Here is a 22633-nt window from a genome sequence, read left to right as displayed (position 1 = left end):
AAAATGTGAGCTAATATTTGATGCATTTTTCGCTTTGTGGTCATCTTGTTATCAAATATTATACATACAATAGTACTATATATATATATACTGTAACCAAAATTGATATGCAATTCAATTTAGTCAGCCATGCATTAACATATTATTAGTTTGCTATTGAATAGCTGTATAATACTGTAGAAAAATATCAATATATAATCTAATATAATATATAAATATAAAATTAATGCCAAATTCAATTATAATTATTATACATTTGTATGAGTTGTTATAGTTTTAATACTTTACTTTAATAATATATTAATATACSGTATTTGCAATAATTTTAGGCATAACTACAATAATATAATACTTTATTGTAGTATATATTTTAATATTAATTTAATGTAAATAGTATATATATACCCAAATACAATAGTGATTATAGCGTAAAGTATAAATATTAAGCATATTTAGTATATACTGTAATATGATAATAAAATTTTTAGTATTTTAGTATAATATAATTTAATTAGTTAAGACACAAATATATAGTTTACATACAAATAATGAAATTAAATTAAATCCTATTTTATTACATAATTTCTAATTTATTTTTTGCTAATTAATTAAATTTATTAAAATTCTCTAGTATTATCAATTACTATATCAATTAATTGTTATATAATATGTAAATTAAATTAAATATATTAAATTTTTAGTGAATACATAAAAATAGTTATATACAATATATGAGTCATTATTTATCAATATAATGACAGATTTATTAATAATCAAATTCAATGATTAACTTTAATTTATTGATAAATAATTGCCGGCAAAATGAAACACCAATTTAGAATATATTTAATATTGTAATGTATTATAATAAATGTGTTACACTGTATGAAAATCATTTATTATTATAAGTGACACCGTCACTAGTGATTTATGATATTTGTAGCTCATGTATGTATAGTATTTATGTGGTCAATGTTTAGTCGCAAAAAATGTATACTAAATGGTAGGTTCCCTGTGTCGTCGGTCATCATTTGCTTTTAATAGACTAATAATAAACTTTATACAACTTATTATATGAACTATTATATAACTAATTCTCTCTCTCTCTCTCACTCACTCACTCTCTCTCTCACTCACACACACACACAAACATTAATACAGAATATTCTTCTATTTTTGCTTTCATTTATTATTCTCATTAAATTGTTATGATATATACTATAGTTGTTTGATGTGTGATATGCACTGAATAATATAGTGTACGGTAAATGCATTTGACTATTAGTGGGTGAGTGACTTAATATAATAGTGTATTAGTAATAGTGAGTGAAAAACTAGTGAATGAATGAGTGAGTGAGAGTGTCAGTGCCCACTGACTATAATCATATAATTTAATATTTATTGGTGATCGCACCCATACACATATCATATATACAGTACACACCATACATGTGGGCTCGTATTAAGTGTATCCCAGCGCCCACATAAAAGGACCCATTGAATGTGTCATACATACTAACTTTTTTTTATCTTTTACATACCAGTGCTCTTAACGTAGTTTTTTGTTGATGATACCCCAAATGCTATTATATAATACATATAATACTATTTTGCATGTGTTAGACATAATGATGTGTGTGTTTGAAAGAGAAAGAAAGAAAGAAAGAGAGAGAGAGAGAGAGAGAGAGATAGACAGAGAAAAAAGGGAAACTAATGTATCAATAATTTCTAACCATAACAACGAGTCACACATTTTTTGAATAATAATAATAATTTTTTGACTTTCAATTTCTGAATATATGATACAACAACAACAACACCAAAAAATATCTCATTATTTTTGTAGATATTCATAGATAATGATAAAAATAAGAGAAAAAACTACTGCTATTATAGCGTGTGTGTTACTTACAGTATGTGACACACAAATATCAATAACTTTTTTTGCTAAATAAGAGCTATTTATTTTTATCAATTGTAATAATAATAATAATAATAATTTTTTGTTGATCATTTTTAATTAATTGATTTTTCACATGCAATGTTTGTTCAAGTAAACAACGTTATATATATATATATATATTATATATTACTTATATCTATATATAAAAATAAATAATCATTAATTACATAACATAAGTAAATGGCAATGACTTTTGCTAAGAGATAGATATATCAAATTTGGCTTATTTTTTACTTTTATTTTTTTGTTAGTTATCGACTATCGTTTATTTTAAATTATAAGCAATTAATTGCATATTTTTACGATATTTGCAATTTTTTGATGTTGAATAAAGATTTTTGAGTTAATTTTATTTAACGAATAATAAGAATAATTGGTTTCAGTTTTGGATATTAATTATCCAAATAAGAGACGGGTTTTAACCTCTAGCCATATGACTGACTATTAAAGATAAAAGCATTCATATTTACTAATATTAATAATAATAATAAATATTATATGCAATTCATCCGATTATTTATTCATACGTTAAGATTTGGTTAAATATTATATATTATTAATACTATAAATGAGTGCACAGTTAGCTTTGCTGATGATTAAGAAGAAAACTGATATCAACTTTTTGTTTGATGATTACTATCTCCATTCATATGTAGAAAAAAATGCGTTTACAAACCCTTATAAACTTTACCAACACTTACCCATTCACTCACTCATTCATTCAAAGCAGATATATATTATTTTTATGTATATTTCTCTCTTCTCTCTCTCTCTCTCTCTCTCTCTCTCTTATGAATATCACTGTCTGTCACTATATTATTATTATTATCTCTCTCTCACTCTCTCTCTCTCTCTCTCTCTCTCTCTCTCTCTCTCTCTCTCTCTCTCTCTCTCTGAGATTTTACTGAATAAAATATCATCAATTTATGCATAACTATTACTGAGATGCCATTTCATCCATTAATAAATCTCTTTCTCTCTCTCCTTCTCTCTCTCTTTCTTTCTCTCTCTCTTTCTCTCTCTAACTCACACACACTTTCACTTACTCACTCACTAGACATTTACCCACTCTTTTTTATATACTGTACTACTAATAGATGACTCATAAATTGTTTTTATCACCCGCTTATGTTTATTAATCTCAACGCTAATATTATTAATATATTTCAAAATATTAGATATATATCATTAGAAATTGTGCATTAAATCAAAATATAAAATATATACATAATTTAATAATAAACATAATGACTAAACATAGTTATATTTAAATTGCTTGACTATGTTTTACATGATTTTAATTGTGAAACAAAATTTTTCAATTGTTTTATAGTAATAATTATCTTATATTATTTATTATACTGCAATATATTTTATTTTTAACTATACAATAGTATTTTGTTTGTTAATTATAGTATCAATTTTTAATGTAAATTTTGATAATAATAAATTGATACAAAGAATAATATGTATATAAATATATTTACAGTATTTTAGTTCATTATGAATACAAACAAAATAGTTGTGTGTGTTTTACTTCATAATTAACTTTTGCTTAAAAATAAATTTTCGTTGATTATGTTTGAATAAACAAAGTAATACAATAACACAAAAAAATACATTACAAAACTTACTAATGATAATAAATGGAGTGTAGAGAAATAAATTTTATACATTTATAGTATTTTTTTAGTACAATAGTTAACTAACAAATATAAAGTACAATACAGTATAATATACTTATATATGATATTACTTACAGAATATATTCTGTATCTTATTTACACTGAATAAGTATGTGTTTTGTTTGTAATTGAGTTTACATTGTATTATAAACATTCACATTAAGCTTCTTTATATAAATGTTTTGTTTGTAAATTAAATTAATTTAATATCACACATTTATTTTTTGTGTGCTAAATAAACTTATTTTTTTTGTTATATTATTAGTTTTAATTTAATTATAATTTTGTTATGTATAACTTTTCTTATAATAATAATAAAAAAAATGAAAATAGTTTGAAATTTATATCGTATGCATCAATAGTTAAAAAATACATAAAATAAACAACTTATATATAAATAATTTATTTTAGTGTTTATATCAAACATTTTCTTTCAAAAATATATACACTAAATAATATAAGATAACAATTGATATATAGGTTTTAAAAACAATAAAATTTCACATAAAAATTGACATTAACTATTGTATTGCAAATCATAAACATATTTTATGACTTCAAAAAACTTAAATCCTAAACATTTTACAAAAAGTTAATAATACAGAATTGTATATTATTTTTTAAACATTTTATAAATAATTATATTTTAAATGTTAAATGATTTCTAAATAATTGATAATATTTATAGAATTTTTTATAATTATACATATATTTTATAATTAACTAAATTGATTGGAAAATTTGTCTTATTTTGTACACTAAACAAAAAATGTGAATCAAAAATAATTGTTATAAATTGGAAGCAAAATATATTTTATATATAAACTATATATATATATATATTATATATATTAATATAATTGTATTTTTTTCTATCAAATGTGTGCCTACAGTAGAGTATATGTTTTGTGTAAATACAATATATAATTATATATATATATATATATATGTTTTGTCATATAATTAATCGGAAACCTTTCGATCAATTAAACAAATAGACGACAAAATCAAATAAATTGTCGGCTAATAGATAGTAACGGTCAGTGAATTGTGTGTTACGACTGAAAAACAATGAGATGAAAGATAAGCAGTTTTGTCATACAAATCAATCTTCTAGTAATTCCTATACTCTTTTTGCTTATAATATTAAGGCAATTGTCTATCTATTTGTTTGGATATAAGTTTGTCCTCAAATTCACTCACATAAGTTTCTCTCTCTCTCTCTCTCTCTCTCTCTCTCTCTCTCTCTCTCTCTCTCTCTCTCTCTCTCTCTCTCTCACTCTCTCTCTCTCCCACTCTAACTCAATCACTCAAAACAAATACATTGAGGTCACTATACAATGTATCACAAAAAGTATTATTAGCCTTAATTCAATGCATTTTATACTTGAAGTTTCAAAATCATATGTTGTGATCATACAGTAGCTGTCATTCAACTTAATATATAATTTGAAATTTTGTCCGATCCATACATTTAATCAATGTTTCAAATGTTTTTTTCAAATACATTGAATTATTTGAATGTGAGATACAAGTGTCCATCTATTGGAAACTACTATACAATGTGAAAATAAATCGATAGTTTCTAAACAACTTTTACATTAATATGAATTATAGTTGATATCATTTGATTATTATATATTAATTATTTCTAATATAATTTAAATATTATACAGTATTTGAAACAATATTATCAAATTTTATTAATAATTTATAGCTACAAACAACACATGTGTTTTTAATCACACTTTAAGTACTGTATATACTGTATGTACTATACATATTAATATTATGTAATTTTTTTTAAAGTTATTATAAAATTAATGGAAACTTTATATCGACAAAAATATATTACTTTGATGTCTACAATATAAAACATTAATTCATTCATATATATGTATAAAATAATCAATTATTGATGATATTATTGTAATTACGAGTGATATCATTATAAATATACACTTGAATTCATATAGATTTTCTCATTAATAATAATAAGTACATTCGAGACTATATATTGTATTATATTCAATGTTACTCTAAATCTGTAAATAACTCTTTGATAACAAAATTTTCTGTTATATTCATATGATTTATAGTCACATACAGGAGCTCATCGATAGACAAAGAGGACTGTGTGTGTGTGTGTGTGTKTGAGAGAGAGAGAGAGAGAGAGAGAGAGAGAGAGAGATTCAAATTAAGTCAGTGATGAATAATAGAGAGGAAATCCTAGACCAGTGACATACACACACACACACACACACACTGGTAGGTCTGGCAATGAATTTTTGCCAACTATTTTAAATGTGAATACAAAATCTCATTCAATGCTTGACTCAACTATTTATTATGTTATATAGTTTTGTTGATTTTTATCAGTTATAGTTATATTGTAGTAAAACTCAGATAAAATATATATAACAATGAATATCTAAATATACTATACAGTAGTTTCGTAAGTTATAATTTATTTGTTATATGTGTATGAGTGGGTCAGCTGCCGGTGCCCTTAATTACATAGTAAACCTAGGTTTGCCCAAAATTATATATGTATTTCTATTTAAATTTTAATCTAAATATTAATCTCACTTTTTTTGATAACATTAAAAAATAAATCATAATTATATACTTCGTGTTTAATCTCAAGTGTGTATTAAAAACTCATTTCCTCCATAGATTTGCTTTTATTTTTATCCAATATATTTATAGAGTACATATTAAATGGTTTATTTTAAATATAATAGTTTTAAATAAGCTACTTTATTTGAAATTTTTTGAAAATACTATACATTACACAAAAAAAAATAATTTTTCGTTGCATTAAATTACTATCAATACTAGTACTATATGGTAATAAATAAATGTATTGAAATAAATAAATTGCATAAATAAATCATCAGAAAAAAATAATATCATATTTAAATGGTTAAATGTATAGTCTATCTATTATCCAGATGATTTTTGTTATAGATAAAAGCAAATTATTATAATCACATAAAAGTTTTTACTTGTTACATTAAAACATTTGTGGCTATATATATATATTATATGTTATGTGGATAGTTAATGGTAAATTATCAAAATTGCTTTTTTTTTGGTTATTATATTAATAATACAATATCCATATTAATGTATGAATATTACATTTGACAAACAAATTTATCTCAAGCCAACTCTCCTGATGGCCCCCCTCTCATCAGTGACCAATAAATTATTGAATCACAATAGATGGGACAATCATATTGATGCCACTATGAGATAGTGAATTTGGGAACCGGGAGATAGTTCTTATAGGCTATTAATTTGTCATACATTTTATACCAGTAACAGCAGTTATATATATTATAAATATATAAATTTAAATATAATATAATAATTTATATAAAAGAAAACATCCCTACATTTTGTAGTATTATTTTTATGTTATCTATTGTGTTGCCCATCGCTGTACATTTACACACCCTATCCTTCTATTATATCTACATGTAATTTAAAACAAACTTTATTTAAACAATTTTTATGTTTTAAATTTATGTAAAATGCAATAAATATTTTTTTAAATTAAATTGTATTTATCAAATATTGACGAAATATCAATAAATTTTCATAATTTTTAATTTAATTATAAAGTATAGGACTATATTGAATATATTCTGTATATATAAAGAGCCAGTCAAATGATCTTGAGCCGCGTATTTTTTGAATAACTTTTAAACGGTTAGAGATAATTTAATTCTGTAAAATACATTTAAGAATATCATATCGACCACACTTTATATACACACAATCACAAAACTAGGATGACCAGATCTACAAAATATCGGGACCAACGAAAGACACTATGCTACAGGTCAAACTACAACCGACAAATTTATTATGATAATGAAAATTTGTAGTCAAGAAATAATAGTTTAATATAAAAAAAATCATCAAAATCGAATTGGTAGTTTTGTTTTTACGGCTTGTTAAGTTTGTCATAAATCATATTATATAAAATAGTCTAAAATAAAAATGACGTTATTTATGAATATTATATATTTATTAGATGATATTTTCAAATATATCACTAATTCTAAAAACGAAATTTTAATATGTCGACTAGTTTTCGATATAATCGAATTTCAATATAAATCACACTATTGTAATTTGATATTATAATTTATATTGAAATTCGATTATATCGAAAACTAGTCGACATATTAAAATTTCGTTTTTAGAATTAGTGATATATTCGGCTCAAGATCATTTGACTGGCTCTTTATATATATAAATCGACAACTAAAATAATATATCAGAAGTCATTGAAATTTTAACCAAATTTAAAACTAAAACGACTAAAATGTTTAAATTCATACAATTAACTGCCATTCAATCATTTCACTTAAACCAGTACTCTATGCTATATCATTGTTAATAATATTAAAATATTGTAAAACTAATTTAAAAATATATTTATTTAGATATTAATAATAAAATAATCATTTTTTACAATTATTACTAATTATTATTTTTTATGCACTTGTTTGACATGTATCCTAATATTAGTTTTAGCAGCGCATCGGTAGTCACATCCGGGCCAATGACAAGCAAACGGTTTAACATTATTGTGAACATTCATATGCTGTTCGAGATTAATCCTATGTCTAAACCGTTTGTCACATTGAGGCCAAACACATGAAAACGGTTTGTTTCCCGAATGAACTTTCATATGAGCGGTCAGATGTTTACCGAAATAGTCACATCCGGGCCAATCACACCGTTTCTCTATATAAATCCTTTTGCGTTTATAGTTATGAGTTATCTCTCGATGTTTGGCTCTTTTTGCTTCAGTAAAAAACTTTTCCGGACAACCCTTTACTCTACACCTGAGTGTTGGTTCACTTTTGTGTTGAGCTAAATGTTTATTCAATTCTCCTTTACTGTGAAACTGTCGCTGACAGCCATCAAAATGACATTTGAATAAAATATTTGTGTGCAACCGTTCATGACATCTAAGACTATGTAAATGTTTAAATAATTTATTACATCCACTCATTGGACAAACAAATGATTTATTATTTTTTAAATGTTTATTATTCACGTGTTGTTTCATTTGGCTATTGTATACACATTCAAACTGACAGTCCGTGTACTGACATTTCAATGTTTTTGTTGTATCCGATGGATGGTATACTTTGTAGTGATACCACATAGTACTTCTGCAGGTAAACATTTTGTCGCAGCCATCGTAACGACACTTTCGTTTAACAAATTTTTTCGTAACAATCTTCTGGTCATTTCTTCCGGTTATATCTTCATCAAAATCAGATGATATCAATGACTGATAGCTTTGTGAGTCAGTTTCATCTATGGATTTACATTTAATCTCAACAACTTGTTTGTCCTCATTGTTGTTGTTATTTATATTTCGGACAACTTTTTGTTTGTTAATCAACTGATTGCAATCTTTTTGATCAATTGTGTCTTTTGTGTGACATTTTAATAATTGGTTATTAGTTTTAGCATATGTTTTATCAATTTGTTGACTGCTATTGTAATTCAATTGATTAGATGATAATGAGCTAACAGTTTTTGATTGTTGTTGAGTTTGAAATACATTATTATTAGTAGTAGTAGTAATGTTAGACAATCTACTTAATGGTAAGTTAGTTGTAGTCAATGATTTGATTTTAATGTTTTTAAATTCCGATGGTTTAAGTGGTGATACATTTGGAGGTAGTATTAGATACAGAAGTTTGCCTTTAATTTGATTGTTGGCAACTGATTGTGGTTTTATGGGTGATATGAGTTGTTCATCATTACTACTACTACTGGTAACGACTACTTCTTTACTGTTTTTATCGTTGATTTGATTTTCATTATTGTTTTCAACTTCTTGTATATTATCTGAATCAGACTTATCCGTGTCTTCAACGAAATGATTGTCCAAATTTTTTGTACCATTTTTATCATCACGTCTTAAAAGTTTACTATTATTTTCTGTAAATCCTTTCTCTTGTCTTTTATTGTAAATATAATTCAATTGATGTCTCAATTGATTAAACTTGTCTTCAGTTTTCAGTTGTGTCTCAAACTTATTATAAATTAAATTCAATTCTGATTTCAATTCATCCAAAATATTCAGATATTTGTTGGCAAACAATAACTCTTTGAGAAGTCGTTTGTTTTCACTCCACAATTGATCCAAAATGTCATCAATTGTCACAACCATTGATGTCATCATTCAATGTATTCATACAATCATTCAATGATTGTAAACATAATTCACATTCAATTGAATACTAAAAATCAATTCAAATATTTGTTTCAATATTCATAACAAACACTTCAATCATATGTTTTGTTTGTAAACATAGACTACGAGGGACTGTCAATGCATTGAAAATACTGTAAGTTTATATTTTTGACAACAAAAATGATATAAAAAAGTCAATCAAATTATTTTAATCATATTTAAGACTAAAACAACTAAAATATTTAAATTCATACAATATATCCATTCAATTGTTACAACTTCTCAATGCTATATCACTGTTAATATACTAAATATATAAAAGTGAATAAACATTAATAAATACTTTTTAATACTTTAATAAAAACATATATTTATTTTGAAATTTTATATATTAATAAATTATTATAAAATGTTTATTTTTTTTTAATTATTAAAAATTACTAATTATTATATTTTATGAACTTGTTTTAAATGTTTACTAATATTAGGTTTAGCAGCGCATCGGTAGTCACATCCGGGCCAATGACAAGCAAACGGTTTAACATTATTGTGAACATTCATGTGTTGTTGTAGTCTAATCTTATACCTAAACCGTTTGTCACATTGTGGCCAAACACAAGGATACGGTTTCCTTCCCGTATGAACTTCCATATGAGTGGTCAAATATTTACCGAAATAGTCACATCCGGACCAATTGCAGCGTCTCATAGGATTAGATGGCTTATTATAGTTATGAATTTGCTTCCGATGTTTAACTCTTTCTGATTCTGAAAAAAACATTTCCTGACAATCCTTTACTAAACACTTGAGTGTCGGTTCACTCTTGTGTTGAGCCAAATGCATAGTCAACTCGGATTTAGTACGAAACTGTTGCTGACAGCCATCAAAATTACAATTGAATGCAAATGTATTTGTGTGCAAACGTTTATGACATTTAAGACTATATAATCCTTTAAATAATTTATTACAACCACTGATGGGACAAACAAATGACTTATTTGAATGTTTAGGCATATGTTTTATCATTTGGCTATTGAGTTGACACTCAAACTGACAGTCCGTATACCGGCATTTCAATGTCTTTGTTGTATCCGATGGATGGTATACTTTTTCGTGATACCACTTAGCACCCCTGGAAATTAAAATTTTGTCGCAACCATCGTAACGACACTTTTCTTTTACAAATATTTTCGTATCGATCTTCCGGTCAATTTTGGTTATATCTTCATCAAAATCATATGATCTCAATGACTGATTGCTTTGTGGATCAGTTTCATCGATGGGTTCACATTTAATTTCAATCTCCTCTTCATGTCTGTCCTCTTCATAATTATTGTTTATACATTGCATCTCTTTTTGTGTATCAATCAACTCATTGCTATCTTTTGGTTCAAGTAATGAACTAAAAGAAGATGACTTTTGTGAAGTCTGAACCACATTATTATTAGGATTAGTAGTAATGTTAGACAATTTAATTAATGGTAAGTCTGTTGCAGACAATGGTTTGATTTTAATGTTTTTTAAATCCAATGCTTTAAGTAAAGGTATATTTGGAGGTATTTTCAGAAACAAAAGATTGCCGTGAAATTGATTGGTGGCAACTGATTGAGGTTTTATCGGTGGTATCAGTTGATGACTACTACTACTGGTATCAACTACTTCTTTAGTGTCTTTATCGTTGATTTGTTTTTCATTGTTGTTTTCAACTTCTTGTATATTATCTGAATCAGACTTATCCGTGTCTTCAACGAAATAATTTTCAGTACCATCTTTGGTAACACATCTTAAAAGTTTCCCATTATTTTCAGCAAATGTCTTGTCATGTCTTTGATTGCAAATATCATTCAACTGATGTCTTAAATCATTGAACTTGTATTCAGTGTTCAGTTGTGTTTCAAACTTATTGTGAATTAAATTCAATTCAGTTTTCAATTCATCCAAAATATTCAGACATTTGTTGGCAAACAATAACTCTTTAAGAAGTCGTTTGTTTTCACTCCACAACTGATCAAAAATGTCATTAATTGTCACAACAATTGATGTCATCATTCAATGTATTCATACAATCATTCAATGATTGTAAACATAATTCAAATTCAATTCAAAAATATTTGTCTGAATATTCATAACAAATACTTTTCAATCATTTGTTTGTAAACATAGGGACTGCTGTCAGGGACTGTCTCTACATTGAAAATACTATAAAATCAATAAACAAACAAAAATATTTAGTGAATGGCATTGAAAATTGTAATTTGAAATACAGGTAGAGATAAACAAACAATAATTATATTATAATTTATAATAATATTAAATATACTGTAATTTTTTTGTCGTTTAGTTATTAATAAAAACATATTTTCATTAGTCATTGACAGTAAAAACACATCATATGATGTGATAATAATAATTGATCTCATTTTGTGAACTATTTTTGTAACAATTAATTTATTTTGTTATAACACGCGGTAATTATTATTGTAATTATAATATAATATTTATATAATTATTATTATTGTTAACTAAATTTTTTTTATTTAAAATAATTGATTTAACCATTAGCTTTGTGACAATCAACTCAAACAACTGATGGCAATGTCGACAAACAGCGACCGCGAGGCCAAAGCCCGACAATTGATGGCAGAAGCGGACAAAAAGTTGACCTCATTTAACGGTTTGTTTGGCAATCTATTGGGTAAGCCGTCCAATGCCGTCGAGGAAGCCATCGATCTGTACATCAAAGCAGGAAATCAGTTCAAAATGTGTCAGAAGTGGGATTTGGGGGCCAAAGTGTTCACAACGGCGGCCCGACTACAGTCGCGGACAGGCGAACGACACGAATCGGCCACATCGTACGTATTGGCCGCCAACTGTTTCCGCAAATATGAACCGTACGAAGCGATTGGCTGTTTAACAAAAGTCATAGAAATATACGAAGAGTTAGGCCGACTGGCCATCTGTGCTAAACATCACACGACTGTCGCTGAGATCTATGAAACACATTTGCACGACACGGACACAGCTGTCAAACACTATCAGTCTGCCGCCGACTGTTACCGAGCCGAACATTCACTGGCGTCGGCCAACAAATGTCTGCTTTTTGTGGCCAATTCTGCGGCTCTCAGCGGCCAATATCAACGGGCTATCGATACTTACGAAGAAGTGGCCAAACATTGTATAGAGTCTTCGTTGTTAAAGTATTCGGCGCACAATCACTTCATGAGAGCGGCTCTCTGTCACATCTGTATCGATCTTCTCAACGGAGAGCTAGCCATCAAACGATACGAAGACCTGTTCCCGGCTTTCAGTGATTCTCGTGAATACAAACTCGTCAACACATTAATTGGTAAACTCGATGACAATGACATTATCGGATATACAGCGGCTATTAAAGCGTACGATTCAATATCCCGAATGGACCCGTGGTTTGTATCGATATTGTTGACCATTAAAAACAAGTATAACACCGATTCGGATCCCGATATGAAATAATAATTTATTGTTTATAAATAATAGATATATAATAATATATAAATAAGATTTTAATTTATTTTGAAAAATATATATAATTTTGACAAAGTTGTTGAAGTGATGTTTAATATTTTTTTTTTAATTATAATATCAACCGTATATTACCGGTAAGTTAGTTCACACAATAGTAATGGTAATCATTGTTTTTTGTGCACTTATTTCATATGTTTGACACTATTTGAATTATTGGCGCTCTGGTAGTCACATCCAGGCCAACGACACTGATATGGCTTAACATTATTATGAATATTTGATGATATGATCATATAGTTTACTCTTATTCATAAATAGTTAACCCCATTGTGGCCAAAGACATGGATACCGTTCCGTTTGAACTTACATATGACTGGTTTGATTGGATAAATTTGTATGCGTTTATAGTTATGAATTAACACCCGATGTCTATGTCTTTGTTTAAAAAACTTTTCCAGACATCCCTTTATTGGACACCGTATTGTTGGTTCACTCTTATGTTGTCTCATGTGTTGATCAGTATATCAAGTAATACATTGTAGTATGGATTGAATTAATCTTATATGAACTTCATATTATTAACTAGGATTGCCAGACACACAAAATGCAAACATACAAACATAACAATTTATATTTTATTATTTAACAATTACTATTTAAATATAACATAATAATATTTATTTAACGTTGCAATAATAGTTAATAATATAGTAAAAGTAATATTACATAATACAGTAATACATTATTATTACAATTGACTGCCAAAATGCAAGAAATACTCATAAATTGATGACTCTTATCAAAAATAGTACTAATCCTTAAACAAATGTAAAACTTTCTTAATCTCAATCATTTTGTTTCACATATTTTCAAAAATTTTAATTCACAACTATTTTAAATATATATATATATAAACTAACTTAAATATCTATTAAATTAAATTAAGTTAATAAGCTAAATTATAATAAAATTAATAAAAGTTTTAAATATGATTATTAGTTATTAATGTTTATTGTAAATTTGGGCCCTTTATAGATTACGTATTTCTTGCATTTTCCCTGTCAATTACAAAAGAGTAAAATTGATTAAAATTTTAAAAACAAAATAATTATAAAGTTATAAATTTGTTATAAAAAATATTCTTATTATTTATAATTAAAATAAGTAATAAAACATAACTTAGATTAAGTTTACATTAAAAATATTATTATAATTTAACAATTAACAATAATTTGAAAAATTAGAAATTTAAATGATAGAATTATAAAAAAAACGATTATTTAAATAAATTTGATCATGGTCGTAAATCTAAATCATTAACCTCAATAACATCCGACTTAGCATTAACTGACATTCTATTATAAATACAAAACTGTCCAACGTGAGCTTAATTCAAAAAGCATTAAAATTATTTTAAAAATTAATAAATAAATTTTATTCAAACAAAAAACATTTTAAAATATAGTAAATAGAAATTTTTAATTCAATGAATTAAATTTTCAAAATGTCTGCCATTAATAGCAATCAGAAGCAGAAGTCTGTTGTCGAAATTGGCAGACAGTCTACAACATATCCTGCGGTTTAGTCAATATCTCTTTTTCTATGTTTTACATGAGTTGGCCCATAATTTCTGGTGTAGAAACATAAACTCTAACTTTAAGATAACTCCATAAAAAGTAATAACAAGGTTTTAAATGCTGTCACTATGACTCATAACCACTACCTCGTGAGTAATAAAGGCAAAGAATAGCAACTCTTTGAACAGTTGAATAAGTGGTCCGTGAGGTAGCCATTTTGAGACTAATGTATTCAAAACAATCACAAGAAATTATCGAACTACCCATTACTCCATCTATACTTAAAAAACTAAAGTCAAATTTATGGCTTTTTCGATTGGACCACATTGTATATATACAATGATATGCATATTCGTAAGCTCTAAATCTAGATATTTCTGGTACATTAAACTTGACTCTTATTAAAGCATAAACACATTAAAATTGTAAATTATGTCGAATGCATTTAAATAAAGTTTAAAAAATAAACTTCTCAGTCTGCACTAGAAAATGATATTTGAGCAAAGTTTCATCTAATAACCTAACATCAAGTGTCCAAATATCATTTAATTCGACTAAAATACATGATTATAATAAAATAATTTAAATAAATTGCCAAATAGATTATTCTAGAAAACTATTAATAAACAAATATTATAAAAGAATACTAATTTAAAAAATAAAAAAAAACAACAAAACTAAAACTAATACACAATTAATGACAAAGTGTATAATTGCACTATATATTCACACATTGATTTGTTTATAGCGGTTAAGCTGTCGCTATGTATGCTTTGCGTGAGTCTGCCGATGATAGACAGCGACGTTAATGAGTTGACAGAGAGTGGTAACGGAAATAATTATTAGTTAATTGATTGTATGTTTGTATGAATGACTGGTTGTTGAGTAAGGAAAGTAATGGTTGTGATGAGTTAGTGTCTGTGCAGACTGTTTGTTAGGCAGTGCCATACAGTACAGCACAATAGGCACCACTCGTGTGGTAATAGTTTGTTAAATTTATAGTCAGTTCAGGTCAACAACAGTAAAACCTTTGTCAACACTGAGCTCTGATTGGCTATTGAGTGGTTGACGACAATGAAGCGATATGATTGGTGCTCATGTTCTGAGACCCTAAAGGTTGAAAAAAGGCATAAAGACTTGACATTCAATTAGCAAACTAAGAAAAACTAGTGGACACTCATGGCATTGATATTAATTTACAGTAAAAAACTGAAAAAATATGTTTATACTTTAACTACAATATATTTAATTTATTTGTTTTTTAATGTCCGTAAATGGGAAACAATGTGTTATTTGTTATATAAGTTAACAATGTATACAAAAATAATTTTTGGTGTGCAGTTGTGGTGCAGTTAAATCGCTTTATAATAAACAGTCCTTTTTGAGACCTCTATATATGCTTTTATTTATAACTAACACTTCTATCATATGTTTTGTTTGTTTAATATTTATTTATTTAAATACTGACGTTATTCATTGCCATTTTATAAATCATATTTAAATATAACTAAATTTTAAACTGTAATGTCTGCCTAATTGCTATGTCAACAATAAATGGGTACATACTGTAGTACAACTTGTACTGTACAAGTGCTATAATCAGGGTTTTAAGAAAATAAATGCCTGCCCTGGCAATGCCCAAATAGATGCCATAAATGCCCGACATTTTGGGCATCTATTTTATTTGCCTGACAATTTAAATTGCTAAAGCAACTATTTATAAAAATAATATAATTTACTGTTTTAACGTGTTAATTAAATTTACAATTAATTTACTTATTTCCAATAATATTACCTTTTAATTAAAGGTATACTAAACAAAAATACAAGCAAATATATTATAAAAACAATGTTTTATAAATAAATTAATAATATAAAATTAAAATAATAGGTGTCACCACCTGAAAATAGATGCCCAGGGCATGGCAGAGGCAGGGCAGACATTTGGCAAAATTGGCATCTATTGTTTATGCCTGCCATTTTTAAAAAAAACCCTGGCTATAATAGGTGTATATATTACTTGTTTATTGTTGCCATAGAAATTAGGCCGACATTACAGTTTTAAATATAATCTTTTAGTTTTATTTAAATATGATTTATAAAATGACAATAAATAACGTCAGTAAACACTACTTGGGATATCTTGGAATATATTATAATAAAAATGAAATTTTAATAATAAATTTATAATTTTTTAATAATCATTATATTTTAATAAAAATTCATTAGTAAAATACAGTAATTTATTAATAAATATCAATTAATTAAAAAAATTGTGTTTATAAAGTTAATAGAAATAAATATTATTTTAATAATCTATAATTTTAAACTTAAAATACAAACTTTTTTAAATTAAATTTATTAATTACGATAATTTCATTTATTTAAATAATATTTATAAATATAGTTAAATATTTCCAATTAATAAATATATTTATTTAGTTTTATTGTTGTGTTTATGTTTGAAGTGATGAACAACTCCYGTATGATGTGCTGACCTATAGTCACATCCGGGCCAATGACACGCAAATGGTTTAACATTATTGTGAATATTCAAGTGCTGATTGAGTTCTTCTCGTCGGACAAATTTGCGGTCACATTGAGGCCAATGACACTGAAAAGGTCGGACACCGGTATGTTTTTTCATGTGTTCAACCAATTGATATTTAGTGCGACAAACATATTCACAAGCGGGCCATTCACAGTGTACTATCTGTTTCATATTGTGATCATTTTCCCGATGTCTAGCAATTTGTCGGTAATTAAAAAACTTTTCGTTACAGTCGACTACAGTACACTTGATTGTCGGTTCACTTTTGTGTTGAGCCGAATGTATATTCAATGAAGATTTGTTAAAGAATTTACAATTACAACCATCAAAATCACAGCCAAACAGTTGGTCCTTATGAGACAATCGGTGCTTTTGATAACAATCTTTAGTATCAAATGATTGATAACATCTTTCATAATTACACTTAAATTGTTTTCCATTAGAATTATGATATTCTTGATGTCGTTTTAACTGATGATAAGATTTAAATGTTTTATTACAGTCTTTGTAACCACAATTCATTGATTGCAAACTACCGGTAATAGCAGTTGTGTGAATTAATCGGTGTTTTTGAAGTGTTTTATATGATTTAAAAACTTTACCACAGTTTACATGACTACACTTTATTGGTTTATTATTTTTATGTTTCAACTTAATTAGTGGTAAACTATTTGCAGTCATTTGTTTTATTTTAATGTTTTTAAAATCAGCGTTTTTAAGAGGAGGCGCATTAGGAGGCAGTATTAAAAACAGACGATTGCCTTCATTGTTGGCCACTAATTGCAGATTCTTCGATGGTAAAATTTGACTACTTTGTAGGCCACTACTAGTACTACTATTACGATTTGTCTCTGTATTAGTTGTGTGCGAAACAGTAACTTCATCGCTATTATTATCATTCAAATGTTTATTATTATTATTATTATAAACTTCTTGTACATCATCTGAATCAGACTCATGAATGTCTTCACTTAACCCAGTGTTCATATCTTGTGAATCACTCATATTATCGCTATCTTTATTATCATTTGTATCCATTAAATTACTTTTAAGTAGCGATAAGTCTTTCAATATTGGATTAGATGGTAATGAGTCCATGGCTGTCGATTGTCGGGTCTTTACTCTCTTATTAATATGTTGTGAGTAATGAAGTTTGTAATCCGTATACAAATTAAACATTTTATTACATAACCGATAACCACATCTGATTGGTGTCTCTCTATTAGCATCTTCTTTGTGCATCAATGAGTGATCTTTTAAACTGGTATTTGAATCAAATGTTTTGCCACAGTTAACATAATCACATTTAAATGATTTTTCATTTTTATGCGCTTCTTGTATGTGACTAATAATTAATTCATATGTTTTAAATGATTTCAAACATCCATCGATACGACAAACAAACTTAGCGTCAGATTTATCTGTCTTCTTGTCTTTAATCAATTCATCGACTTTTTGTGTCTCAATATAACAGTCATTACTAACGCATTTGAGTTGGTTTGGTGTGTCTTTCGGTGATTTATTAGATGGTAATGAGCTAACAATTGTCAATTGTTGTTGAGTCTGAAACACATTATTATTAGTAGTAGTAGTAATGTTAGACAATTTAATTAATGGTAAATTAGTTGAAGTCAATGGTTTTATTTTTATATTTTCTAAATCCGATGCTTTAAGCGGTGGTATATTAGAAGGTAATAATAAATACAAAAGTTTGCCTTCAATTTGATTGTCTGCCACTGATTGTGGTTTTATCGGTGGTATGAGTTGTTTACCACTACAACTGGCCTTTGCTTCAGTATTGTTCACAACAACAGCAACTTCTTCATTGTCTTTATTATTAATTTGTTTTTCATTGTTTTCTACTACTTGTATATCCTCTAAATCAGACTTATCTTTGTCTTCACCGAAATCATTGTCTTTCAATTTTTTTGTATCGCAGATATAACTGTTGGCATATCTGGCATCAAATCTTAAAAGATTGCGATTAGTTTCTGATAAATCTTTGTCATGTCTTTGACTGTAAATATAATTCAATTGATGTCTCAAATGGTTGAACTTGTCTTCAGTTTTAAGATGTTTCTCAAACTTCTTGTAAATTAAATTCAATTCACTTTTCAAATCATTTAAAATATTGAGACATTTGTTAGCAAACAATAACTCTTTGAAAAGTCGTTTGTTTTCAATCCACAATTGATCCAAAATGTCATCAATTGTTACAACCATTGATGTCATAATTAAATGTCACATTAATTGTAATCACAATTCAATATAATTACAATTCAATGAATGTAATCACAAATTAATTCATTAAAAGTCAAAAGATTTGATTCAAAACATTGCAAAACTTGTTTGGATTATAGTTTGTAAACATAAACATACTGTAGATTAAGGGATTGTATTCAAAATACAGTTCTATTAAAAAAATATTGATATTAATAATTAACAAATTAACAGACATTCAGGCATTAAATATCAAATACTAACAAAATATTAATAATTTTTTGAAAATTCTAAATAAAAACGATTGAATTTTAATTTATTTATATATAAATTTATATGATTTTTTTGAATAATTATATTTATAATTATTACCTAATGGGGGGGAAATTGAATATTTAAAAATAATTTATTACAAATTTTTGGTGCACTTGTTTTAAATGTTTTTTTTAATATGCAATAATTATTTTTAAAAATTTTTGTAAACATTAACAAACATCGAAATTTTGTATTCAAAATAAACTAACAAATTATTATTTACAAATTATCAAATTAAAAAAATATTTTATCTAAAATTAAAATTTATATCATTTATAAGACAATGAGTTACAATAATAATTACAATAAAATAATAATGATTTATTAGCTAATAGATAATGGAAAAAACAATTACATAATTAAAATATGATATATTCAAGATTTTTGGTGCACTTGTTTTATATGTTTGTTAATATTTGATTGATGAGCGCACCGGTACTCACATCCCGGCCAACGACACGCATAAGGTTTAACATTATTATGAATATTCATGTGTTGAGTGAGTCTATGTTTTTCGGCAAACCGTTTGTCACATTGTGGCCAAACACATGCGTGCGGTTTCTCTCCCGTATGAATTCTCTTATGAAAACTTATATTTATACCAAAATAGTCACATCCGGGCCAATCACACCGTTTTTTATATTTGATTTTACGTTTTTTGTGGAAAGATCTTTGATGTTTTTCGACCTGAGATCGGGTACAAAACTTTTCGGTACACCCGTTCACTGGACAGTTGAATGTCGGTTCACTTAAATGTTCTCTCAAATGTATATTCAATAAACTTCTATATTTGAATTGTCGCGGACAGCCATCAAACTCACACTTGATTACAATATCTGTGTGAATAAGTGAATGTCTTTGTAAATATTGTTGTAATTTAAATCGTTTATTGCAACCAATTATCGGACAAACAAATGGTCTATCATTTGAATGTTTGCCATTAATATGATTCTTCATTTGACTTTTGATTCGACACTTATAGTGACAGTCAGTGTACTCACAGCTCAACCATTTTGTGATGTCTTTCTCGTGAATTGTCTTCTCGTGTTTTCGCATATTATTTTTGTTATTAAAAGATTTATCGCATCCATCGTAATGACACTTATATTGTTTACAATTATTACTATAATATTTCTTTTTTATTTTCTTCTCTTCACACATCTTCTTGTGCGCCAAATATCTATATAAATGTACGAAAGACTTCTGACATGTATTTTTAGGACAAATATAGGTATCGGTTGTCTTCAAGTCATCCGATTTTTTAATCACTTTTTTTCGAAGACTTTTTCTTAATTTAATATTTCTTGTAATGTCTTTTGGGTTTTGTTTTCTTAAACAACTCATAGATTGGCGTTTCGTTGAAATCATTTTATCGACGACAATGTCTTCACTTTTAATATACACAACACGAGAGTCATCTCTATATTCTTCTTTGTTCTTCATTTCCAATTCATTATCCATAACTTCTTGTAATTGTTTGAACTCATGTTTGTCTTCTCCATCGATATGTTCTTCATATTTGTCAAACAATTTCATCAAAAATATCTTCAATTTGTTGGCAAATAATAACTCATTGACAAGTCGTTTGTTTTCATTTATTAATTGATCCAAAATGTCATCAATTGTCACAACCATTGATGCCATCATTCAATGTATTCATACAATCACTCAATGATTGTAAACATAATTCACATTCAATTCAATACTAAAAATCAATTAAAATATTTATCTTAATATTCATAACAAACACTGAGAAAAAAATCCTATTACTTGAGAGAGTAAAATTATACTGTAAATGAGTGTTAAATAAAAATTAAATAATTGTATATTAAAAATAAAACATTTTGTTAATATATAATAAAAATTGTAAATTTATAAAATAAAAATAAAACATTTTTACTCATGCGCAATATATTTAAAATGCAAACATTAATGTCTATTAAAAACTCTACACTCATTTACAAACACTGTACAAAAATAAAATTTGATTAAATAATTGATAAATATATCATTTTTAATATACATTTTATACATAAATACAATATTTAATCGATGTTTTTTAAACACAAAAATTATCAATAAAATGTATTGCAAGAAAGCCGACAATTCAAATTCTAATTAAAAAAAAGTATTTATCGATTAAAAAATCGATATTTATACATATATTTATTTTATACATTTTTTATAAAATAAATGTGTTATATAAACTGTAAAAAATTAATTAAATGAAAAGTTATAAGAATATTAATGCATATATATATAATAATTATTGTAAGAAAATAATAACTATGACTTAAATTAATATTAATATTAAAATTAAATGTTTAATCAAAAAATATCTAATTAAATTAAAACAATTGTAATTAATAAAATAAATATAAATTCAGATTTTTTTTTCAGTAAATAACTATTTTTTAATAGACAATTGTGGATTTTAAAAACAATTATCTAGTATTTAAAATATAAATATCTTTTTTAGTTTGTATGTTTATAAATAAAAATAAACACAAATGTCTATTTTAAATTCAATAATTATACAATATTTATTTTACATTTATTTTTATTGAACAATAATATTAAAAT

At 26.2% G+C, this 22633-nt stretch overlaps 4 protein-coding genes across 5 annotated transcripts in view; 1 reads left to right on the top strand and 3 right to left on the bottom strand.

The window, feature by feature from the left end:
- Positions 1-9868, bottom strand: part of LOC128961743 (zinc finger protein 69 homolog) — a 15392-nt gene extending 5524 nt beyond the window's left edge. Inside the window, exons 1-2 of the mRNA XM_054308005.1 lie at positions 9084-9868; positions 8241-8975 (exon numbers count right to left, since the gene is read on the bottom strand). Coding sequence (XP_054163980.1) covers positions 8241-8975; positions 9084-9868 — 1520 coding nt within the window. The remainder of the gene's footprint in view (positions 1-8240; positions 8976-9083) is intronic.
- Positions 9869-9918: 50 nt separating this feature from the next.
- LOC128961742 (zinc finger protein 761-like) lies at positions 9919-11929 on the bottom strand. Its single transcript, XM_054308004.1, has 2 exons — positions 10363-11929; positions 9919-9929 (listed from the first exon to the last, which is right to left on the bottom strand). Exons 1-2 carry the CDS (start codon positions 11927-11929, stop codon positions 9919-9921), a joined length of 1578 nt encoding a protein of 525 aa, XP_054163979.1.
- A 289-nt stretch (positions 11930-12218) lies between these two features.
- LOC128961895 (alpha-soluble NSF attachment protein-like) lies at positions 12219-13407 on the top strand. Of its 2 annotated transcripts, none has more exons than XM_054308202.1 (2): positions 12219-12351; positions 12446-13407. In XM_054308202.1, exon 2 carries the CDS (start codon positions 12473-12475, stop codon positions 13373-13375), a length of 903 nt encoding a protein of 300 aa, XP_054164177.1. In that variant the 5' UTR covers positions 12219-12351; positions 12446-12472; the 3' UTR covers positions 13376-13407. The 2 variants fall into 2 exon arrangements, with proteins under 2 accessions (XP_054164177.1, XP_054164178.1); XM_054308203.1 differs by having other exon boundaries at positions 12219-12363.
- A 7018-nt stretch (positions 13408-20425) lies between these two features.
- On the bottom strand, positions 20426-21762 carry LOC128961741 (transcription factor IIIA-like). Its single transcript, XM_054308003.1, has one exon. It carries the CDS (start codon positions 21695-21697, stop codon positions 20426-20428), a length of 1272 nt encoding a protein of 423 aa, XP_054163978.1. The 5' UTR covers positions 21698-21762.
- Positions 21763-22633: the final 871 nt, after the last annotated feature.

This window comes from Oppia nitens, unplaced genomic scaffold (assembly GCF_028296485.1).
Source record: "Oppia nitens isolate AA-2021 unplaced genomic scaffold, nextdenovo-longstitch-racon4-pilon3 scaffold5_pilon_pilon_pilon, whole genome shotgun sequence".
Classification (NCBI taxonomy): domain Eukaryota; kingdom Metazoa; phylum Arthropoda; class Arachnida; order Sarcoptiformes; family Oppiidae; genus Oppia; species Oppia nitens.
This window is presented reverse-complemented; position numbering and strand designations above follow the sequence as displayed.